General features: G+C 40.0%; 1 protein-coding gene across 1 annotated transcript in view; it reads right to left on the bottom strand.

The window, feature by feature from the left end:
* The window catches only part of GARNL3 (GTPase activating Rap/RanGAP domain like 3), a 165,882-nt gene that overhangs the window by 127,719 nt on the left and 18,971 nt on the right, over positions 1-19,192 (bottom strand). Inside the window, exon 2 of the mRNA XM_007944319.2 lies at positions 5,780-5,854. Coding sequence (XP_007942510.1) covers positions 5,780-5,854 — 75 coding nt within the window. The remainder of the gene's footprint in view (positions 1-5,779; positions 5,855-19,192) is intronic.

A 19,192-nucleotide genomic window follows, 5' to 3' on the forward strand; every position in this document is an offset into this window, starting at 1 on the left:
AGTGTCCATCCCTTCATACTCTTCTGCACCCTGAGCTATCTCCCTGTGCATAAGCAGCCCTTCCTTCTCCCATGATTGTTCTCTCCAGGGCGTCTAACACTATATCTTAAATATTTTTCTATGGTAGAACATGTCCGTCTTATAATTTTATTATAACTTACTAACTACTAAAGTGTTTCATTATTTATATATGTACCATAATTTATAGAACCATTCCTCTACTGGTGAAATTGAAGTTGCTTCCAGTTTTTGCTATTTTAAATAATGTTAAATATACATCCTAGCACTAGAACTGCTAGCCAAATGGTATATACATTTTTAATTTAGAGGGTTATTGCTAATTGCCCTCCCAAAAGATTGTAGCAATTCACATATCATCCGACAATATATAAGAGAATCTTCCTCATGATATGGAAGATAGATTTGTAAAAAGCTGAAAGACTGCCCCCTCTGCTTTACTGTATACTAATTGGTACATACAACTGAGCTGTAAGGGAGGTCTCCAGTGATCCACCCTGGGGTCACATTCATTTTAATTAATAATTTGAATGAGCACACAGATGGCAGGATAAGTAAGTACATCTGAAGATGATATAAAGCTTCTCAGCTGGTTAGCTAATAAGAAAGGTGACAGAATCAGGATGTCAAAAAAACTCTTCACAATTAGTAATTATAGAGCACGCTAACTGAAACCGACTGCAAGAGTTGCAACTCATAGCAACTACGTAAGACAGAGTAGAACTGCCCTATAGGGTTTCAAAGGCTGTAATCTTTATAGAAGCAGACTGCCACATCTTTGTCCTGCAGAGCGGCTGGTAGGTTTGAACCACCAACCTTTTGGTTAGCAGCCAAGTGCTTTAAACACTGTGCCACCAGGCTCCTATGGGGCACACTAATGAGATTAAATTCAGTGTGGACAATGCAAAGTCTTACACTTAGGTACAAAATACAGATTGCACAGATACTTGGTGGGGAAGTCCAGCTGCTACAAATTGAGGTTGATCATTGTTGAGTCAAAGACTAGTAAGCGGCAGAGCTGAGATTTGAACCTAGGTTTGTTGACTCCAAAACTGTCTCCACCACACCAGGATGCCACCTCATAGCCAAACAGTAGCACATATGACAAAGACTGGTAGAGGTATATTGTTGTATAATGTAGGCTCATTATGAGTCATCAGGCTTCATACACAGAGATAAGAGTGTCCACAGCAAGGAAGTGGACAAGCCTGCTCCACTCTACGGCTGTCTGGAGGCACCTAAACATTGTGTTTGGTTCAGGGCACTTCAGTTTAAAAGGTTTATTAACAACCTCACATGTGTCCAAGGAACAGAAAAAAGGGTAATGATGAATGGAATTGATTCTATATCTTAGGAGAAACAAACAGCAGATATTTTCACATGTTTGAAGGGTTATCAGATTGAAGAGAGCTCAGATCACACTATGGTGTTTCTGAGTACATAAACAGAAACTGAGTGGAAATATGGACAGATATATTTCATTCAATAAAAAGAACTTTCTAACAATTAGGGATGCTGAAAAATGGAATTAACTGCCTTTAGAGGTAGCAAGTTTCCCATTCCTGGAGGAATATTCAAGTAGGGACTGACTGGCTGACTGTTAGCAAAGTTATTGTGGGGATTCATGCATTGGGTAGCAGACTGGCCTAGATGAACTTTAAGGCTGTGCTACTGAAGGTATGGTCATGGACAAGTGCCAATAAACAAACTGTTTCCAGTCCCTGATGAGGTACACAGGAATTGAGAGTAAGCATTTAGAAACTCTCATGGCAAGCTCTTCCATGGAAGGAAGATGGGGCTATCTACTTCCGTAAAGATTTACCACCTCAGAAACCCAATGGGGGTCACTATGAGTTGGAATTGACTTGATGGCAGTGAGTTTTTTTTTTTTTTTTAGGGGGGGCCAAGCAAGAGGGAAAATAATCAAATCCCAGTACCCACTGAAGTACATTAAGTCTAATAAGAAATGGACTCCATATTAAGCTGGAATCCCAAGGGGCTACACACTCAGGGTAAGAATGACACAGAATAACCACCTCAACCTCTCCCTCCACCACCAAGGACTGCAAGGAAGGCTGCCAAATGCTGAAAGTGCTCAGTGGAGGAGTGTCTCTGAGCTGTTGTGACAAGTAAGGCTTCACATACGTTTGCAGCTCCAGCTTTCATCACCTGGATGGTTTAGAAAGCCTCAAGCTGGGAATTTAGTTTTAAGGTGTCTGACAAAAGCAAATGCAAGTAGTCTCTGAAGAAAGGCAACTCATCCTATACTCATATTGTTCCTAAAAATTCTTCTTCAAGGACAACAAACAGCATATAATTACTCAACCAAGCACAAAAAGAAACACAGTATACCACAAGCTTACAGTAGTAGACAAACCAAACCAGAGTACAGATCCACAAAGAAATGACATATTAGCATTATCAGTCACAGATGAAAAAATACTTGTTGTTGTTGTTGTTATGTGCCGTCGAGTCAAATCCGACTCATAGCGACCCCTCCTTGGGTTTCCGAGGCAGTATCACTACGGAAGTAGGATTGCCCAACCTTCCTTCCGAGGAGTGGCTGGTGGGTTTGAACCGCCAGCCGTCTGGTTAGCAGGCAAGTGTCTTAGCCACTATGCTACCAGAGCTCCCATTCTATGCTTTGAAAAAATAAAATACAAATTTGACATTATCTTAAGTGAATAGTAAACTATAAAATGACCAAGCAACTTTGGATTCGGCAGTATTTTCTTAGATATGACATCGAAAGTTCAAGCAAGAAAAGAAAAATAAATAAGCTGGGCATCACCAAAATTAAAATTCTGTGTTTCAAAGGACATCACTAACATGGTAAAAAGACAACCCACAGAATGGGAGAAAATTTGTACAAGTCATATATCTGATATGGGTCTAGTATCCAAAATATATAAAGAACTCTTACAAGTCAGTAATAAAAGAATAAGCAAGCCAATAATATACCAAGGACTGCCAGAAGAATGAACACATCTGTCTTGGAAGAAGTACAGCCAGAATGCTCCTTAGAAATGAGGATGATGAGATTCTGTGTCACGTGCTTTGGCCATGTTATCAGGAAGGACATCATGCTTGTTAAGTAGAAGGTCAGTGAAAAAGACGAAGACCATCACTGAGATGGGCTGACACAGTGGCTGCACAGTGGCTGAGCAGGGCCAAGAAGCGTCTCATTCTGTTTTACACAGGATTGCTATGAGTTGGAACTGACCTGATGGCACCTAACAACAACAACTAACAAACCAATAATGAGATTATTTTACAGTTTCATATAGTTTGTGAGTTTGAACATTTTTAGGCATCTATAGTGAGTCTTCTAATGCACTAATTGCTTTAACTAACTCAGAGCCAGTCATAATTTCACCTCTGGGTCTTGGGTTCTTCTAAAGTTTTTAAGGCTGTGTATTAACACTGGCCAAAAGCTGTTAACTGAAGACCATCAACATAAAACAGTCAAGGTGTTCCAACTGAGCATTCATGCTCAGCAGCTTTGGTGGAAACAAAATCTAAAACAGAATGCTAGCCTTTGATATCATCATATGTCCCAGAGAAGCAATCTGAGACAGAACTGTGTTTTCAATACAACAGATTGTAATTAGTTGAGAAATCAATAACTATACCAAATGGTTCCAAAGATGTTCAATTGACTGCCCAAGGCCACATTGCTGCTAATGAGTTGTGGAGCCATCATTTGAACCCAGACCATCTGACTCTAGAGCCACTACTAATTGACATACTCCACAAGTGATTTCCAATCCCTGACTAGGCCCTAGAACCTGGCTCTGGTGCATGGCAGGGCCAGGTGACATAGCCGGGTGATCAGTGATGACCAAGGCTTGTAGTGATGATCTGAAGATCACATGAAGGCTCCATTTATGTCTTTCCTGGGAGGTATGGATTTCCTCCAGACACTGGACCTGGCAGGGACTAGAACTGGGCTTATAGGGGGAAGGGACAGTCCAATGCAGTTTATTCATTTAGGACTTCACTGAAGTTGTGCAAAATTGTGGGAGCAGAAAGAGGCATAGCATTCTCTGGAGTCTCTAGTACTTAGGTACCAGGTAGAAACTCAGTATGGTGGCTGGTAGTTTCCCAAGAACTGAAAGATGATCACTCAGTGCTTCTACTCCCAGTTTAGCTCCTGGGATACCCTTGGATGCCCAAGTCAGTGGTGATAAGACTGTTTCACATTAGGAGCCAGGCCACTTTGGGGAGGACTTTTTTCCCACTTTTGGGAAATTTCCAGAAGCAAATTTCACTGGGAGTTCTTTCTTCTATGTGGGTCAGCTGACATCATCCTGAGCAAGAAGCATGTGGGTACCTATGCAGGGAACCAACCCACGAAGGCACTGCCTCCATTTGCCACACAGCAATGGTGAGGGTATCATATCTGGGTGAATGCTCAGTTAAGGCCAAAGGTAAAAATGAGGAACTACTTTTCAAATGCTGTGCCTTGCAAGTTAAAACTGTAAACCTTTGTTGAGAATTTGCTTATAAAGGTGGTTAGAATAGCAAAGCTGGCAATACTGCAGTAATTATGGTAATAACACCACCAACCATTATTAGTATTACAAAAAAACCAAAAAAAATTCATAGTGACCCCTCCTTGGGTTTCCAAGGTGGTATCACTACAGAAGTAGATTGCCCAATCTTCCTTCTGAGGAGTGGCTGGTGGGTTTGAATCGCCAGCCTCCTGGTAGTCATGAATTATTAAATACTTACTATATGGTAAGGAGCTCTGGTCACATAGTGCCTAAGGCATTTGACTGCTAACCAGAAGCCACTCCTCGGAAGGAAGGTTGGGTAATCAATCTACTTCTGTAGTGATACAGCCTCAGAAACCCAAGGAGGGGTCGCTATGAGTTGGATCTGGCTACACAGCAGTGAGTTTGGTTTATATGCTAGGCATAGTGCTAATAACTTTATAAGTTTAGTTCACTGAATCCTTACAATTATCCTGAGACAGCTTTCACTTTGCAGATGAAGAAACTGAGGCTTAGAAAGGCTGGGTTATTTGCTCTGGGACACATAACTAGGAACTTGAGCTTGGCTTATCCAACATGAAATCTGGGGGTGTTGAAGCACTGTGATGAGCTACCTCTCAAAGAGGCAGTGAAGAAAAAAATTGGGTTACTTCCATACCACTCTGTAGTTCTGGTGGCAGACCTCAAGGGACACAGTAGGAAGTGGCAGTTTAAAATAACAAAGAAAATCAAGGAGAGTTCCTATGGCCTTTAGCAAGAGATCAGAGATCCCAGAAACAAGGGTTGGGTCAAGGAGTGATGGATAGGAATGGCCTCCTTTCAGAGTATCTTCTCAGAGTAAAGAAGACATTTTTCATTCACATAATTTTCTGCATCTCTCTCCTGGTCTCTGATCATGCTCATATAATCTATGGCATTCCAAACTGACCAGCCTGGTAGAAGGGAATAGCTGAGATTCCAGGGGCCATTCACAAAGAGCAGCATGGCTGTGAATTCTTCTTTGATCCCATTGCTGGCACAATGGGACCTACTTGGTTTCATTACAGATATTTTAAAGGGTACATGGTCATCATCCATACAGAGAATAATGGCATTTTCCCTTCATGTCTGTTTCAAGCAAAGCTTGAAGCTCTATTTACTCCTTCTCCAGCTCCTCTTAGGGAAGCTTTCCGTGGTACTCAGCACCACAAACTATTCACTACTACATCACACGTGGTACAGTCAGGTGCTCGGCAACAACACAAAAACTGAGGAGGCCTCCTTACCTCATCTGAAGAGCCATTTTCCACTCTGAATCTTCCAGCCCTTTGGATGGCTCCATCAGCATCACTGGAAATAAGCTAGGGGGAAAAAGAGCACTCAATTAGGTAGTTGGGTCATCATTTGTAATGCCCTTCTGTCTGTATGTACCCAAACCTACTGTCATTGACTCAACTCTGACTCATAGTGACATTATAAGACAGAGTAGAACTGCCCATAGGGTTTCCAAGGCTGTAAATCTTTATGGAAGCAGACTGCCTCATCTTTCTTCTGTGGAGAGGCTGGTAGATTCCAACCTCTGACCTTTTAGTTAGCAGCCAAATGCTTTAACCATTGCAGTACCAAAGCCTCTCTATCTGTAAGTCTTTACCCATAAGTAAGCCAAATCCAACAAAATGAGTTAGAGGGTCCAGCCTTGAAGCTGACAGTCTTGTTTAAACTCTATCAGTCAAGTCCTCATGTACTCTATCCCCACAGTCTTCAGGAGCTCATAAGTAAGGAGTGGAGAAGAGGATCAAATTTAAATCTGAACATATTCTAATACCAAAAACACATTAAATAACAACAATCTTATTACATATCACATGTGGACAAGCAGTAGCTCAAGACAGTCTTGGCAAGACAGAAACCCAAGTCTAGAGTTCAGCCTGTCTTCACAGGAAAGTCTAAAGAACAATTAATGGCTGGCATGAACTCAAGGTTCTACTAAAATCAGAGGAAGCACTGTGGTTCAGCCAGTTTTAAACAGTTTCCAAAAAGCCAATTAGTCCTTTCTAGGGCAAGCAGACTGTATTTTAGCTCTGGCAATGTAAAGCTTGCAAACAGACTGTCTTTAAGGGATTCAGCACTAGAAAGGGATGAGTGAAAAGGAGATTGAGGGCTTGGTACATCAGTCCTAAATTTACTAACTCAGGAGTTAACTTATTTTTTCTTTCTAGATTTCTCAGCTGCATCCTGTAAAGATGACGTATCTTTTTTTAACCTTTTCAATCTTCCCATACTTTGCAGCGAAGATTCACGACAGTTTCCAAATCCCAGACTCATCAGGACATGCTCGCTCACAGGGGCGTTTCTCATCACTGTGACACAAGACTCGCTCAGTAAAACAGACACTCAATTTCTTAAGAAAAAAATTCACCTCATATTTTCACTCATATTTTAGAGATATGAAGGTATGAAAAGAAACTGAAAAATTTCAAGAAAAAACACTTAAGTTCCCAAGGAAAATTATTAGAAAAATGTTGATAATTTTTTCCATGGTGAATATAAAAACAAGTGTTCAATATTTATTGAGTGCATCTATGTGTCATGTACTCTTCTGTCCTTTAAATGTATTTTTTTTTCTTTAATATTTTATTGTGGTTTAGGTGAAATTTTACAGAGCAAATCAGTTTCCTATTATACGTTTGTTTCTCCTCAATATAACAGCACTCTTCCCATTTCCTCTTTGGGAAATATATATATATATATATATATCAATATATATATCAATATATATCAATATATATATATATATCAGACACTGAAAAACATGGGCAGTAATGCCCCTTTCCTTTGTTGAGATTAGAACAAGAAGGTTATTGGTTGTCATGCTTAAAAGCTTTAAGACAGAAAGAAGGAAAACACCTTTAATGATTTGATGGTTAGAAAGAATTTAGCTGCTTCTGAACTTATGATCTTGAAGCCCATAAGGAAGCTGAACTCAAACCTCAGGCTAGCATGCTTAACTCTGTCACCTTTATCATTTCTCCCATCACCAACTTAATTCAAGCCATCATCACCTCTCACCTGGAGGACTGTAACTGCCTCCTAACTGGTCTATCTACTCAGCCACTACTGCTCCTCTCCAACCCACTCCTTACACTGAAGCCCAATGATCATGGTCAACTATAAATGTGATTATGTGCCCAGTTCCACCTCTGTCCCAGTACCCATTCTTTCCTTCCAGAGGGCTTCCACACATAGTGCTCCTTGCATGGAATGTCCTTCATTCCCACCTTCCCCTAATGAGCCTTGACTCATCCTTTAGTTTTACTGTAGTCCCCATCGCTCAAGGACACCTTCTCTAACCTCATTGCCTGGAAAAACCACCCTGTTATTAGTTCTTAGAACATTCAACAGAGTTGTGATTTATGCTTTTTTTTGTATGATTATCTGATTAATATCTGTCTCCCTCATGCGTTTCCTCTACTCCTCAATAATAAGCTTTCGAAGACATGGACTATGTTTCTTTTCACCACAGTACCCCCGAGGTAAGCACACTGCTTGACATAGTACACAGTCACTATATATTTATTAAACAAAAAATATGTAAATGGATGAATGCCTAATTCCCACCGAAATGACCAAAGGCCTACAAAAATGCAGGTAAGATCCATGTCAACCCTGGAAACCAGCGTAGGTTCATGCAAGAAATTACAAGGAAATTCTACCAGGCCAATTATGAAGGAAAGATCTAAGTGAAAGACAGGCCAAATAATCTGAATCACCACATGCACAGGAAAGGCAGCCTGCGTAGCAACGGAATCACATCTGGCAGGTTCAGATGGACACCTTAAGCTCACACTGGCATGGTCTGATGTGAGAGTGGTTGGTGGGGCAATAGATGGGAAGAAGATCCTACCATTCACATCACACTGGGCAAGCACTGGCACGCAGATCAGCGACCTCAGTGCTCCCTCTGCCCACTCTCAGCTTCACATCTGCCTTGGGCAGCTTACTAAATAAAGCAGGGGTGCTGTGTAGCTGGTTCCTGATAAGGACTGATACACAAGCTGATATAAATGAAGACAGTGCCCTAGTGAACTGCTGAGAATGAAGGGATGAAAAAACTAACACTGCAGAGAAAAATTCTTTTAACACAGCAGTGAAGTTGATTGCCAGGTAGCTGTCTCTATCAGTAGTTTTCTATTATTCCTCACAAACCTCTAATCTGACCAATGAAAACTATAGAAAAATCTAAACTACTCTCTTTGTTGGAAGAAGAAATGACTCAGGGATGATACAGTCTCTACCAGAACCCATTGCAATGTCTAAAACTGCACAACCCAGAAGCCCTATCCCTGAACCCATCTTATGTAGAACGGGGTTCAGAATGCCACCAAAATCCTTTCTTGCCATCGTCCACAGTAACAGAATTGTAGCTGGACACATGGCTAGACCATATTCCCACTGAGATGGCCATTTGACTTAATTCTCCCCAGGTGAATGTAAGCCAAAGTCACGGTGGCACGTACGAATGAGGGACTTGAAGAGAAGGAAGGTGCCTCTCCTACATGCTTTTCTCTCTCCACTGGCTAGAACCTAAATGACCAGAGAGGCCCTGGAAGCTCATATTGAAGTGGGTTTATCGTGAGCCTGGATCCCTGGAAGACTGTGTGGGGCAGAGCCACCTACGGACTTAAAACACTGGCTGAAGGTGGGAGAGAAACCTGCTGTTTTTAAGCTACTGTATCTTGAGTTTCTAACCCAAAAAAGAGAAGAAAAAAAATCACTGAACCTATGACAAGTCTATAGTTTAAAAAGTTACCTGAGATATCAGAATAAATATTCAATGTACTGAAAAACAGCCTAATTTTTAGAAAATATCTAATTATTCTAATAATTTTAGAGGATATTGGATCTATGAAATGGAACAATCTATGATCAGGAAAAAGTACTTTCAAGTGAAAAATGTGATTCTTGAAATTTGAAATGAAGTGAGCCCAGTGAACCAAAAACTAGACACTGGGAAAGAAATGGCCCCAAAGAGTAAATCAGAATACAAGTTTAAGATAGGGAAAAATGAGAACAGGAATCCTTGGGTGATGCAAATGATTAAACGCTCAATTACGAGATGAAAGTTTGGCAGTTCAAACCCACCTAGAGGCTCCTCAGAAGACAGTTCTGCTGATTTGCTTGCAAAAGGTCATCATCTTTAAAACCCTGTGGAGCAGGTCTACTCTGCACACACAGGGGCACCATGACTCAGAATTTACTTGATGGCAACTAATAACAAGAAGAACATTAGCTTATCTGATTACAATATTTGTATAAGGTTTAAAAAAATAAAAGGTGGTGGCGAAGAATGCTGAAAGTACCATGGACTGCTAAAAGAACTAACAAATCTGTCCTGGAAAAGTGCAGCTGGAATGCTCCTTAGAAATGAGAACGGCCACACTTCGTCTCACCTACTTTGGTCATGTTGTCAGAAGGGACCACTCCCTGGAGAAGGATGTCATGCTCAGTAAAGTGGAGGGTCAACGAAAAAGGGGAAGGCCCTTGTTCTGGATACCTAGTGCTGCTCTGACAAGAACATACCACAAATGGGGAAGCCTTGTGAAACAGGAGTGTATTCTTACAATTTGGAGGCTTTAAGTCCAACCTCAAAGCACCAGGCTCTAGGGGCTGGGTGAAAGCCCCTGAACCTTGGGCTTCAGCTCTGCCTCTTGCTCCTGGTCCACTGAAGCTAGAGCCATCTCTTCACTAAGGCAGCTACTGGCTGCTGAGGCTAACAAGCCCAAGGTCAACAAATAAAATGGCACAGTCCTGATGTTACCAAACCACATGGCAAGCCATTAATTCAAGTCCATTGAAAGTCCCAAGGTTGGCAGAGCACGGCAGGATGCTGACCGACACGGCTTTATGCAGGGTTCAAGCGTGCTATAAGCTAGAAACCATTTCCAAGGCTGTTCCTTATCTATGGGAAGCAGACCACATCCCTGAAGCAGCTACTCAGCTGCTTGTGGTAGGTCTCATCATGGGGAATAACTACCACCAGCTGCCCAGCCACTTAACTAGGCCCAGCCAAGATGACCTACAAATTTAACCACCACAGCCCTCAACAAGAAGGACTGATACAGTGGCTACAATGATGGGCTCAGGTATAGCAAAGATCATGGGGCTGGCACAGGACTGGGCAATGTTTTATTCAGTTGTCCATAGGGTTGCTATGAGTTGGAGATGACTCGAAGGCACCTAAAAGCAAGAGAAATAAACTTAAATAGAATAAAAGATATGTTTGTATTATAACTAACATTGATAAATCAGAGAAAGATACAACTTAAGAAGAAAAAAAAAACAGAGAGAACATATCAGGGAGATAGTATTAAGGAATACTGGATCAAGATGTTATTAAGATGATCTTTGGGCAAAGAGCCCAAGAAAAACCAAATCATTCCCTAGATCAACTACTCATCTCTGCAGGATTCCCTGCTAGTGAGCTAGACTAAAACTAAAGAGCCAACCAACCAAACTAAACAAAACAAAACCCACTGCTATCAAGATGATTCTGACTCATAACAACCCCCATAGGGTTTCCAAGGCTGTAAATCTTTACCGAAGCAGATTGCCTCATCTTCCTCCTGTGCAGAGGCTGGTGGGTTTGAATCACTGACCTTTTGGTCAGCAGCCCAATGCCTTAACCACAGCACCACCAGAGCCCCAAAACTAAAGAAGCACCCCTTTATTTAAGGTAGACTAGCCAGAAAGGTTTGGAAACAAAGTAGACAGCAATGCAGTCCGATATCTTACCATAGCAAAGCCATCAGTGAAAGGAGTTGGTCAAGTCTCCTCTCACACAGGAGCAGATCTGGTCCTTAGTTATTCTTCTGGGGTTGGGGTCCAAAAAAGGGACATTCTCATCTGTGCTCTAACTTTTGAAAATATAGCTCTACCTATCCTGAACTTCATAGGTCATGAAGATGTTTTGAATCTGATCGGATCTACACTCCACCTCCAAAATATAGTTATTATAAATATTCATGTAATGAATAATACCATAAAATTATAAACCAAAATCTATTATAAATAGAAGGAGGAGTTTATAAAATTACAATTAAATGGGAAATTAGCATGTCTCTCTCTGACAGATCAAGACAAAACAAGTAAGGATTCATAGGGGAATCACCTAACTCTGCAGACAATGAAACTGATAAGCATGATTTAATAAAGACATACTGAATTTATTAAAGTACTAAGCAGAGAATACACACATTTGACAAATATCCATTAAACTTTTTAAAACTGATCTAGTAATGGACAGAAAGCATGAATAAATTCTATAAAAAGAAACCACACAGACCACCTTTCAGCATAATGTAACCAAAGGAAAAATTAGTGTCAAAATGATTTTTAAAAATTTTAGAAATTAAAAAACACATATTTGAAAAAAACCTTGGATCAAATAAAAAAGCTAAAATGGATAATATTCAGGTATCAACAACGAGAGGAATAATAGCAAAATATGTAGTGTGATTGATGATACATTTACAGGAAAATTCATATTCTTAATAATTTCATTTTTAAACTAAACATTAACCTCTAGAAGATTGTAAAAAGGAAAGGAAGAGAGACAGAGGAAGAAAGAAAGAAGGAAACCAGAAGGAAGGAATCAATAAAGATCAGAGCAGAAATTACAGAATTAAAAATACAGTGGAATTGATAAACACACGCAAGGGTCTTCATCAAGTCTGGTTTTAAAAAGCACACACACATAGTAACAAGAAAGAAGACAGAACCACTAATAAGGTATTTTTTAAAGCAAAAGATAATACTATATATATCTACACAGATATCATTAAAAACTTCCAGGAAATTATATCCAATTAAAATTACTTTAAAAAGAGACACAAACTAGAATAATCCAATAACCATTTTAAAAACTATGAAAAGTTGTTAGCATAAGTCCCCCCTACCCCAACTTGACAGCTGTGCTTGAGGTAAACCTGGGTCTACCTCGAGGAATGTGAGAATTCTACCACTGAACCAGCACTGCCCCCTAGAGAACAAGTAATAGGATTCTTTGGGGTTCACTTTGTTGTAGAAGGGGTGTTAACATATATTTAACATCAGTAATGCTAAGAAAAGAGGACCAGATTTTTATTTTATTTTGTCTTACAGTTCTAATTTGGTCCTATGTCCAGACGGCTGGCAGTTCAAACCCACTAGCCACTCCTCGGAAGGAAGGTTGGGCAATCCTACTTCCCTAGTGATACTGCCTCGGAAACCCAAGGAGGGGTTACTATGAGTCAGGGCTGACTCGATGGCACATAACAACAACAACAACAACCTAAGCCATGGTATTTTCAGTTGCCTCATATGCACGTGAAAACTGGACAGTGAATAACAAAGACCAAAGAGGTGATGCCTTTGAATTGTGGTAAGCCAAAACCAAACCAAACTTACTGCCACTGAATTGACTCTGACTCATAGTGACCCCCACTGGGTTTCCAAAGCTGTAAATCTTTTTTTTTTTTAATTTATCATGATTTGGGTGAAAGTTTATAGAGAAAATCCATTTTTCATATAAAGCCGTAAATCTTTAAGGAATCAGAATGCCCCATCTTTCTTTGACAGAACAGCTGGTGGATTCAACCACTGGCCTTTTGGTTAGCAGCCAAATGCCTTAACTACATACACCACCACCACCAGAGCTCCTCTTGAATTGTGGTGTTGGCAGAGAATATTGAAAATACCATGGAATGCCAGAAGAACGAACAAATCTGTCTTAGAAAAAGTATAGCCAGAATACTCCTTGGAAGTGAGAATGGCCAGACTTCATCTCATCTACTTTGGTCATTTTGTCAGAAGGGACCATTCCTTAGAGAAGGATATCTTACTTGATAAAGTGGAGGGTCAGCGAAAAAGGGGAAGGCCCTCAACAAAATGGACTGACACAGTGGTTACAACAATGGCATAACAAGGATTGTGAGCATGGCACAGAATTGGGCAGTGTTTCATTCTGTTGTACACAGGGTCGCTATGAGTCAGAGCCGACTCAACGGCACCTAACAACAACAACAATAACTGACTATTATTATTGTTAGTGTGATTAAACCATTTTAATGCTGCATATACACTCCTGGAAGATCTGTTTAAACATCTCCTGGAAGATCTGTTTAAACATCTGTCAATCTAGCAAACCTATTGGGAAACTATTTTTCAGACCCTGTACTAACTGCTGGACTTATAAAGATAAATGTGACATCGTTCCTGCCTTAGAGGAGCACAAACTTGTGGAAGAAAGAGACATGCACATATAAACAGATAAAACACAGCACAACCTGGTTAAATGCCATGACGATAGAAGCAAGAACAGGTACTGGAGGAGGCCAGAACCTGGAGAAACCAGCTCTGTGTAGAGGAGCAGGGGAAGATTTCATTGTTAAAATGCAATTTATTCTGGAAGATGTATAGGATCTTCTAGAAAGGATTTCCGACATAAACAGCTTTTTAAATCTTCTCATGAAAAGCAGATCCGTTTGACTCTGTGTATGCAGATCACACATATGCACACACAACTGACTTAGAATATATTGCTCAGGAGAGAAAGAAGTTTAAGTATCTTTTTCATAAAAAATAAAGGTGGGGGAAAACATAAATATGCGTAGAATGAGTCATTCTCCAGCTGTGAATACTGTTATGGGCCCTGTCTCAGGGTCACACTCAGTTCACTGCCATGGCCTGCAGGGAGAGGAAAGGGAGCCAGGTGCAAGGGTCAGAGGAGATCCTCTCTTCCTCACACTCTTCACCTTGATCCTATTCTGCCTGTGCCAATGGAGTGGTAAGCACCATGGCACACGTAAGAACACCCAGGTGGGTGAGAAGATTCTTCAACCATGAGGATAAATGTTGGCTGAAGGAGAACCACCAAGTCTTTGAATCTAGGCTCCGACTTTTCTTATCATCCTCATCCCTGGCCAGCACCTTCAACAAATTCAGCATCCATCATGATGCTTTAACTGACTGACATCCTGAGTTCAGGTCCTTATGCCTTCTCAAATCTAATGATCTTACTTGACTCCACAGCTCTGCCATCTACTCCTAAGACCCCAAACATCCTCTAACCCATACTAGCATAGCTTTGTCATCACAGTATCCAGTTTGTAACTCACTCTGGCTCTTTTTGGTACCTGTTCTACCTTGGGATCCATGGTTAATCACACCAGCATTGTACTTACCAACACACAAATCTTGTGTACTGCTGACTTCTCTTCATGCCACCACATCAAATCCCAGCACCCAATCACCATCTACCACCTAAACTCTCATTCTTCCTCTTTTATGTTCAAATAAAAGTTTCCATATGACCAGCCCTATAACAAATTCATGCTACTTGACTATGGCGAGATTGTCAATGTTGGTGTGTGCCGTTGAGTCGATTCCAATTCATAGTGACCCTATAGGAAAAAGAAGAGCTGTGCTATAGGGTTTTCTAGGCTGTGATTTGATTTTATTTATTTTAAAATTGATCGAAGTTTACTGGAGTTATGATTTGCAAATCAAGGTAATATTTCAACTAGAGTGTCAGAAATGTTCTGAAGATGAAAGGAACTTCCAAAATTTTTATACCAAATCTTACTGGCATTGCCATGGAAAAAAAGGATGGGAACAGAATTGAAAAACACATCTGTGTTCAGGAAGGATTTTCATACAGCATTGCCTTGTGCAACAATGAAAATCATTACTGATTTACCCTAAGCTCAGCTCTCAGTTTGACCCTTGGAGTGTGTTTCCCAAAACTGACTAAATTCTTCAAAGAGCACAATGCCCAAAACAAAACAGGCTTACTAGTTTACTTGGACTACTGTTTGACTAAAAAGTGGCTGTGTTAGACTGGATTCTCTAGAGAAACAAAAACCAGCAAAGCTTATATATATATAAAGAGAGAGAGAAATTTATCTTAGGAAAATGGCTCACAATGACACACAGCTCCAACTATCATAGTGGCTTTTCATTTTTTCAAGGCAAAAGGTTCAAAAGGACATCTCAGAGTAATGGCCTATGTGGGTTACCCCACCTTCCATGAAAGCCAGAAATCTGGATTCTGGAAAATTAAAACTTTTGTCATTCCTTCCTTTTGATCATGATTCTTCTATAGTATCTCTGATCAAAAACATGCAATAATTGTAGCGAAGTACCATCTACTTTCTTCTGGCCTCATGACAAAGGAGATAGCTGTTAATGGAGGTAATCAGACATGGAGCCTAGTTCCTCCCCTGATAACTGTTTCTCCTTTTCTCTCCGCTGCTCCAGACAGATAGAGATAAATTGTTGCATCTCAGACGGCTGCTCTCAAGCTTTTGAAATCCCAGCTACTACACAATGAACTAGAGGTAGAACAGGAACTCTAACAACAATAACCCACAAAACCCTAAGGTCTTTGAACCAAGGAAACAAATACTATGAGGTGTTTGTTTATACATAAACAGCATCAGTAACTGCTTTTCACATGCCCCAGCAGCAACTATATTCTAAAACACCTAGGACTGCACATTATAAACATAGCATCATTCACCTACTAAGGCACAAACTACAGAGAACATAACCAGAGAAATATCTGAAGTTCAAGCTATGACTTTATGAAATAGAGTGGCATTAGATTTCCTAGGCTATAATCTTTACAGAAGGAGCTCTGGTGATGTAGTGGTTAAGGCATTTGGCTGCTAACCAACAGGTCAGTGATTCAAACCCACCAGGCACTCTGTAGGAGAAAGATGATGCAGTCTGCTTCTGTAAAGATTTACAGCCTTGGAAACCCGATGGGGATTGCTATGAACAGGGATCGACTCAATAGCAGTAGGATTGTTTTTGGAATCTTTACAGAAGTAAACTGCCACATCTTTCTCCAGTGGAATGACTGTTCGAACTACCGACCTTTCAGTTAATAGCCAAATGCTTAACTACTGAGCCACCAGGTCTCCTTAGATTGTCTTCACTATTCCTCAATTCTGTTATCCAATCTTTTGTCACTTCCCATTATATCTCCCATTTTGTCTCGGATTTATCAGTCCCCAGGTCACCAATCCAGAAACACTCTTTCTTCTACGAGATGACCTTCCCACCTAGTTTCCTGAGAAAAGTGAGGCAAGTCAGGATGAGCACTGTCATCTATCTCTCCATCTCAAAATATATTTGTCTTGATTTCTTAGTTATAAATGTATCTGACTAGAAGTCCCTGATACAGTCTTTCTCAATTTCCTAGTAAAATACCTGTGAGGATTCACCAGAAAAGATGGCAATTCATGAATTTTAAGAAAGACTGATTGTCAACACTAAGGCCAAAATATGAAGACATTTTCAACTATATGGCCAATGGAGAAGAACTGAGAATGTGGTGATTGACTGAGAATCTGGTGATTGACTTTGTTTCTTGAAACAGTAAATCTGTGATTGTTATAGGAGGTTGGAAAGCACTTTATTCTTCCGTCTACTATCTCATTTTGACTAAGAGACATTAGACCTAAATGAAGAGTAAAAATAAAACTTTCACTGCACAGGTACTTCCTTTGAAGGTAGCCCCACCTACATTTGCACCTTTTTTCACTCTAACAAAACCACAGTAAGGCTTCATGGATAAATAGGGACTTGGCAGAGGCATACTGCAAGAGGTCACTCTAAGAGGAAAGGCATAAGGAAGCTCCAGAGGCCTGGATAATGGTGGCAAAGACTTGCTGGCTGGATTACGGGGCTACTTCCAAAAGCTAGAGCGAGACTGGGGAGAGACTTGAATGTCAAGCTAAAGAGTACTTACTTCATTTCATGAACAAAAGAAGGTTGCTGGAGACGTTTTTGTTGGTATTTGTTTGCTTGTTTGAAAGCATAAGATGACTTTGCCAGAGTTGTACATTAGGGAAAGTTACTATTTGCAGCATTAAAGAAAGCAAAGCCCTCAAACTTAGGTTGATAATAGCTGAAGATACTGATAAGCTGGATGTAATTTTACCAAGAACTTGTTGAACAAAATTTTGAGAAATAATGGAAAGACAAAGTACTAGAAGCTTAGAGAAAGAGGAAATAACACAAGTGTCACACAAAAAAGGAGTACATAGAAGCAAACATTGCTATTCTATTCCTGTTCCTATCTCCTCAAGAGACCAAATAAGAAACATTTAAGGAATTAAAAGTCACGTTCATAATGGAAGCTTGTAAAAAAAATGCATATGTTGAGCCTACTCCAGACACACTAAATAAGAACTTCAATTTTAAACAAACTGCTCAAATTATTTTTAGCACAATAAAGTTTGAGGGGCATTGGAACAGTCTAAAACAATGGCAAGATCATAGAACTCTTGAATAAATACAACCTGCTATGGCTACCATGGGGAAATCAGCTCTACGACTTACTACAGGTAGTCCCCGGCTTATGACATATTGAGTTATGAAGAACTGCACTTAAAACCATCTTTTTTTCTTTTTTTAATACATACCTTATTGTTAGTAATATGTACTACATATGATGTTAAAATATATCTATAAATTTATATGCAATGTTTCCAATCCCCAAACACAAAGATTGGATTTATAAAGATACTGAAAATAAAAGGCAATACTAAAAAAGGAAAGAGAGAAAGAGAGATACTCAACTTATGTCAGAATATACTTAGGTTCAAATTTTTGGAAAGGAACATTGTCATAAGTTGGGGACTACTTGGCAAGTTAATTAACTTCTTCAAACCTCAGTGTCCTTAACTGTAAAATGGATAGAAAATAGTATCTACACCTCATCAGGAAGATATGAGATTTAAATTAGTTTATATACGTGAAGCACTCAAAAGATATCTGGCACTAGATGTGCAAATCTATGTGAATAAAGAGCAATTTGACTGTGAAATCTAGTACATAGAACCAACAGGATTTGGTAATAGACCAGATACACAGCATGGAATTTGAAAAAGGCATATAGAGTGATGGCCTGGTTTCTGGAATTAGCAACTGAAAGAAGGGTAGTGCCAATCCCTGAGAGTAAGTTCGGAGTGGAAGAAAAGAGTGATGGTGAGTTCATTTTGGGGCATGCCGAGGTTCACATGCCTATGGGCCATCCCAGTAAAGATGTCCAGTGGGCAACTGGAATAGAGATTTGGATCAAATATATGCATCTTGGAGTCACCAGTTTAAAGGCAGAAATTGAGGTAATGGGCATAGGAAAGATCACAGTGGTTTTGTGTGTGTGTGTGTGTGTAGAATGTTGAGGATCATCATCATTATTAAGGGGCAAGCAGAAGAAAAGGAACTTCTTAAGAAAGCTGAGAAGGTGAAGCAGGAGGAAAAATTTGAGAGTGTGGAGACAAAGATGCCAAGGTAGAAGAAAGCCTCCACAGTGCCCAATGCTGCAAAGAGGTCACATGAGATAAAGACGGAGAAGCATCAACTGAGTTAGTACCAAGGTCTTTGGTGGCGTTGGCATGGGCAGTTTAGTAAATATAAGATGGGGAAGCATCAACAGGAAAAAGTCGGAAGGGAAACTGTGGAACCATCACAGAGATTAAAAAGAGAATTAAGATAGTGGCTGAAATGACTCCCAAAGTAATTAAAAGTCTTCATATCTATTAAGCAAACACAGTTTCAGATTATATATATATACATATATATATATATATATTTAAATTAGGATTTGGGTGAAGATTTACAGAGTAAATTCACTTTTCATACAGCAGTTC

Source organism: Orycteropus afer, unplaced genomic scaffold, assembly GCF_000298275.1.
Source record: "Orycteropus afer afer isolate SDZICR_OR568_19922 unplaced genomic scaffold, OryAfe1.0 scaffold00123, whole genome shotgun sequence".
Taxonomy (NCBI): Eukaryota; Metazoa; Chordata; class Mammalia; order Tubulidentata; family Orycteropodidae; genus Orycteropus; species Orycteropus afer.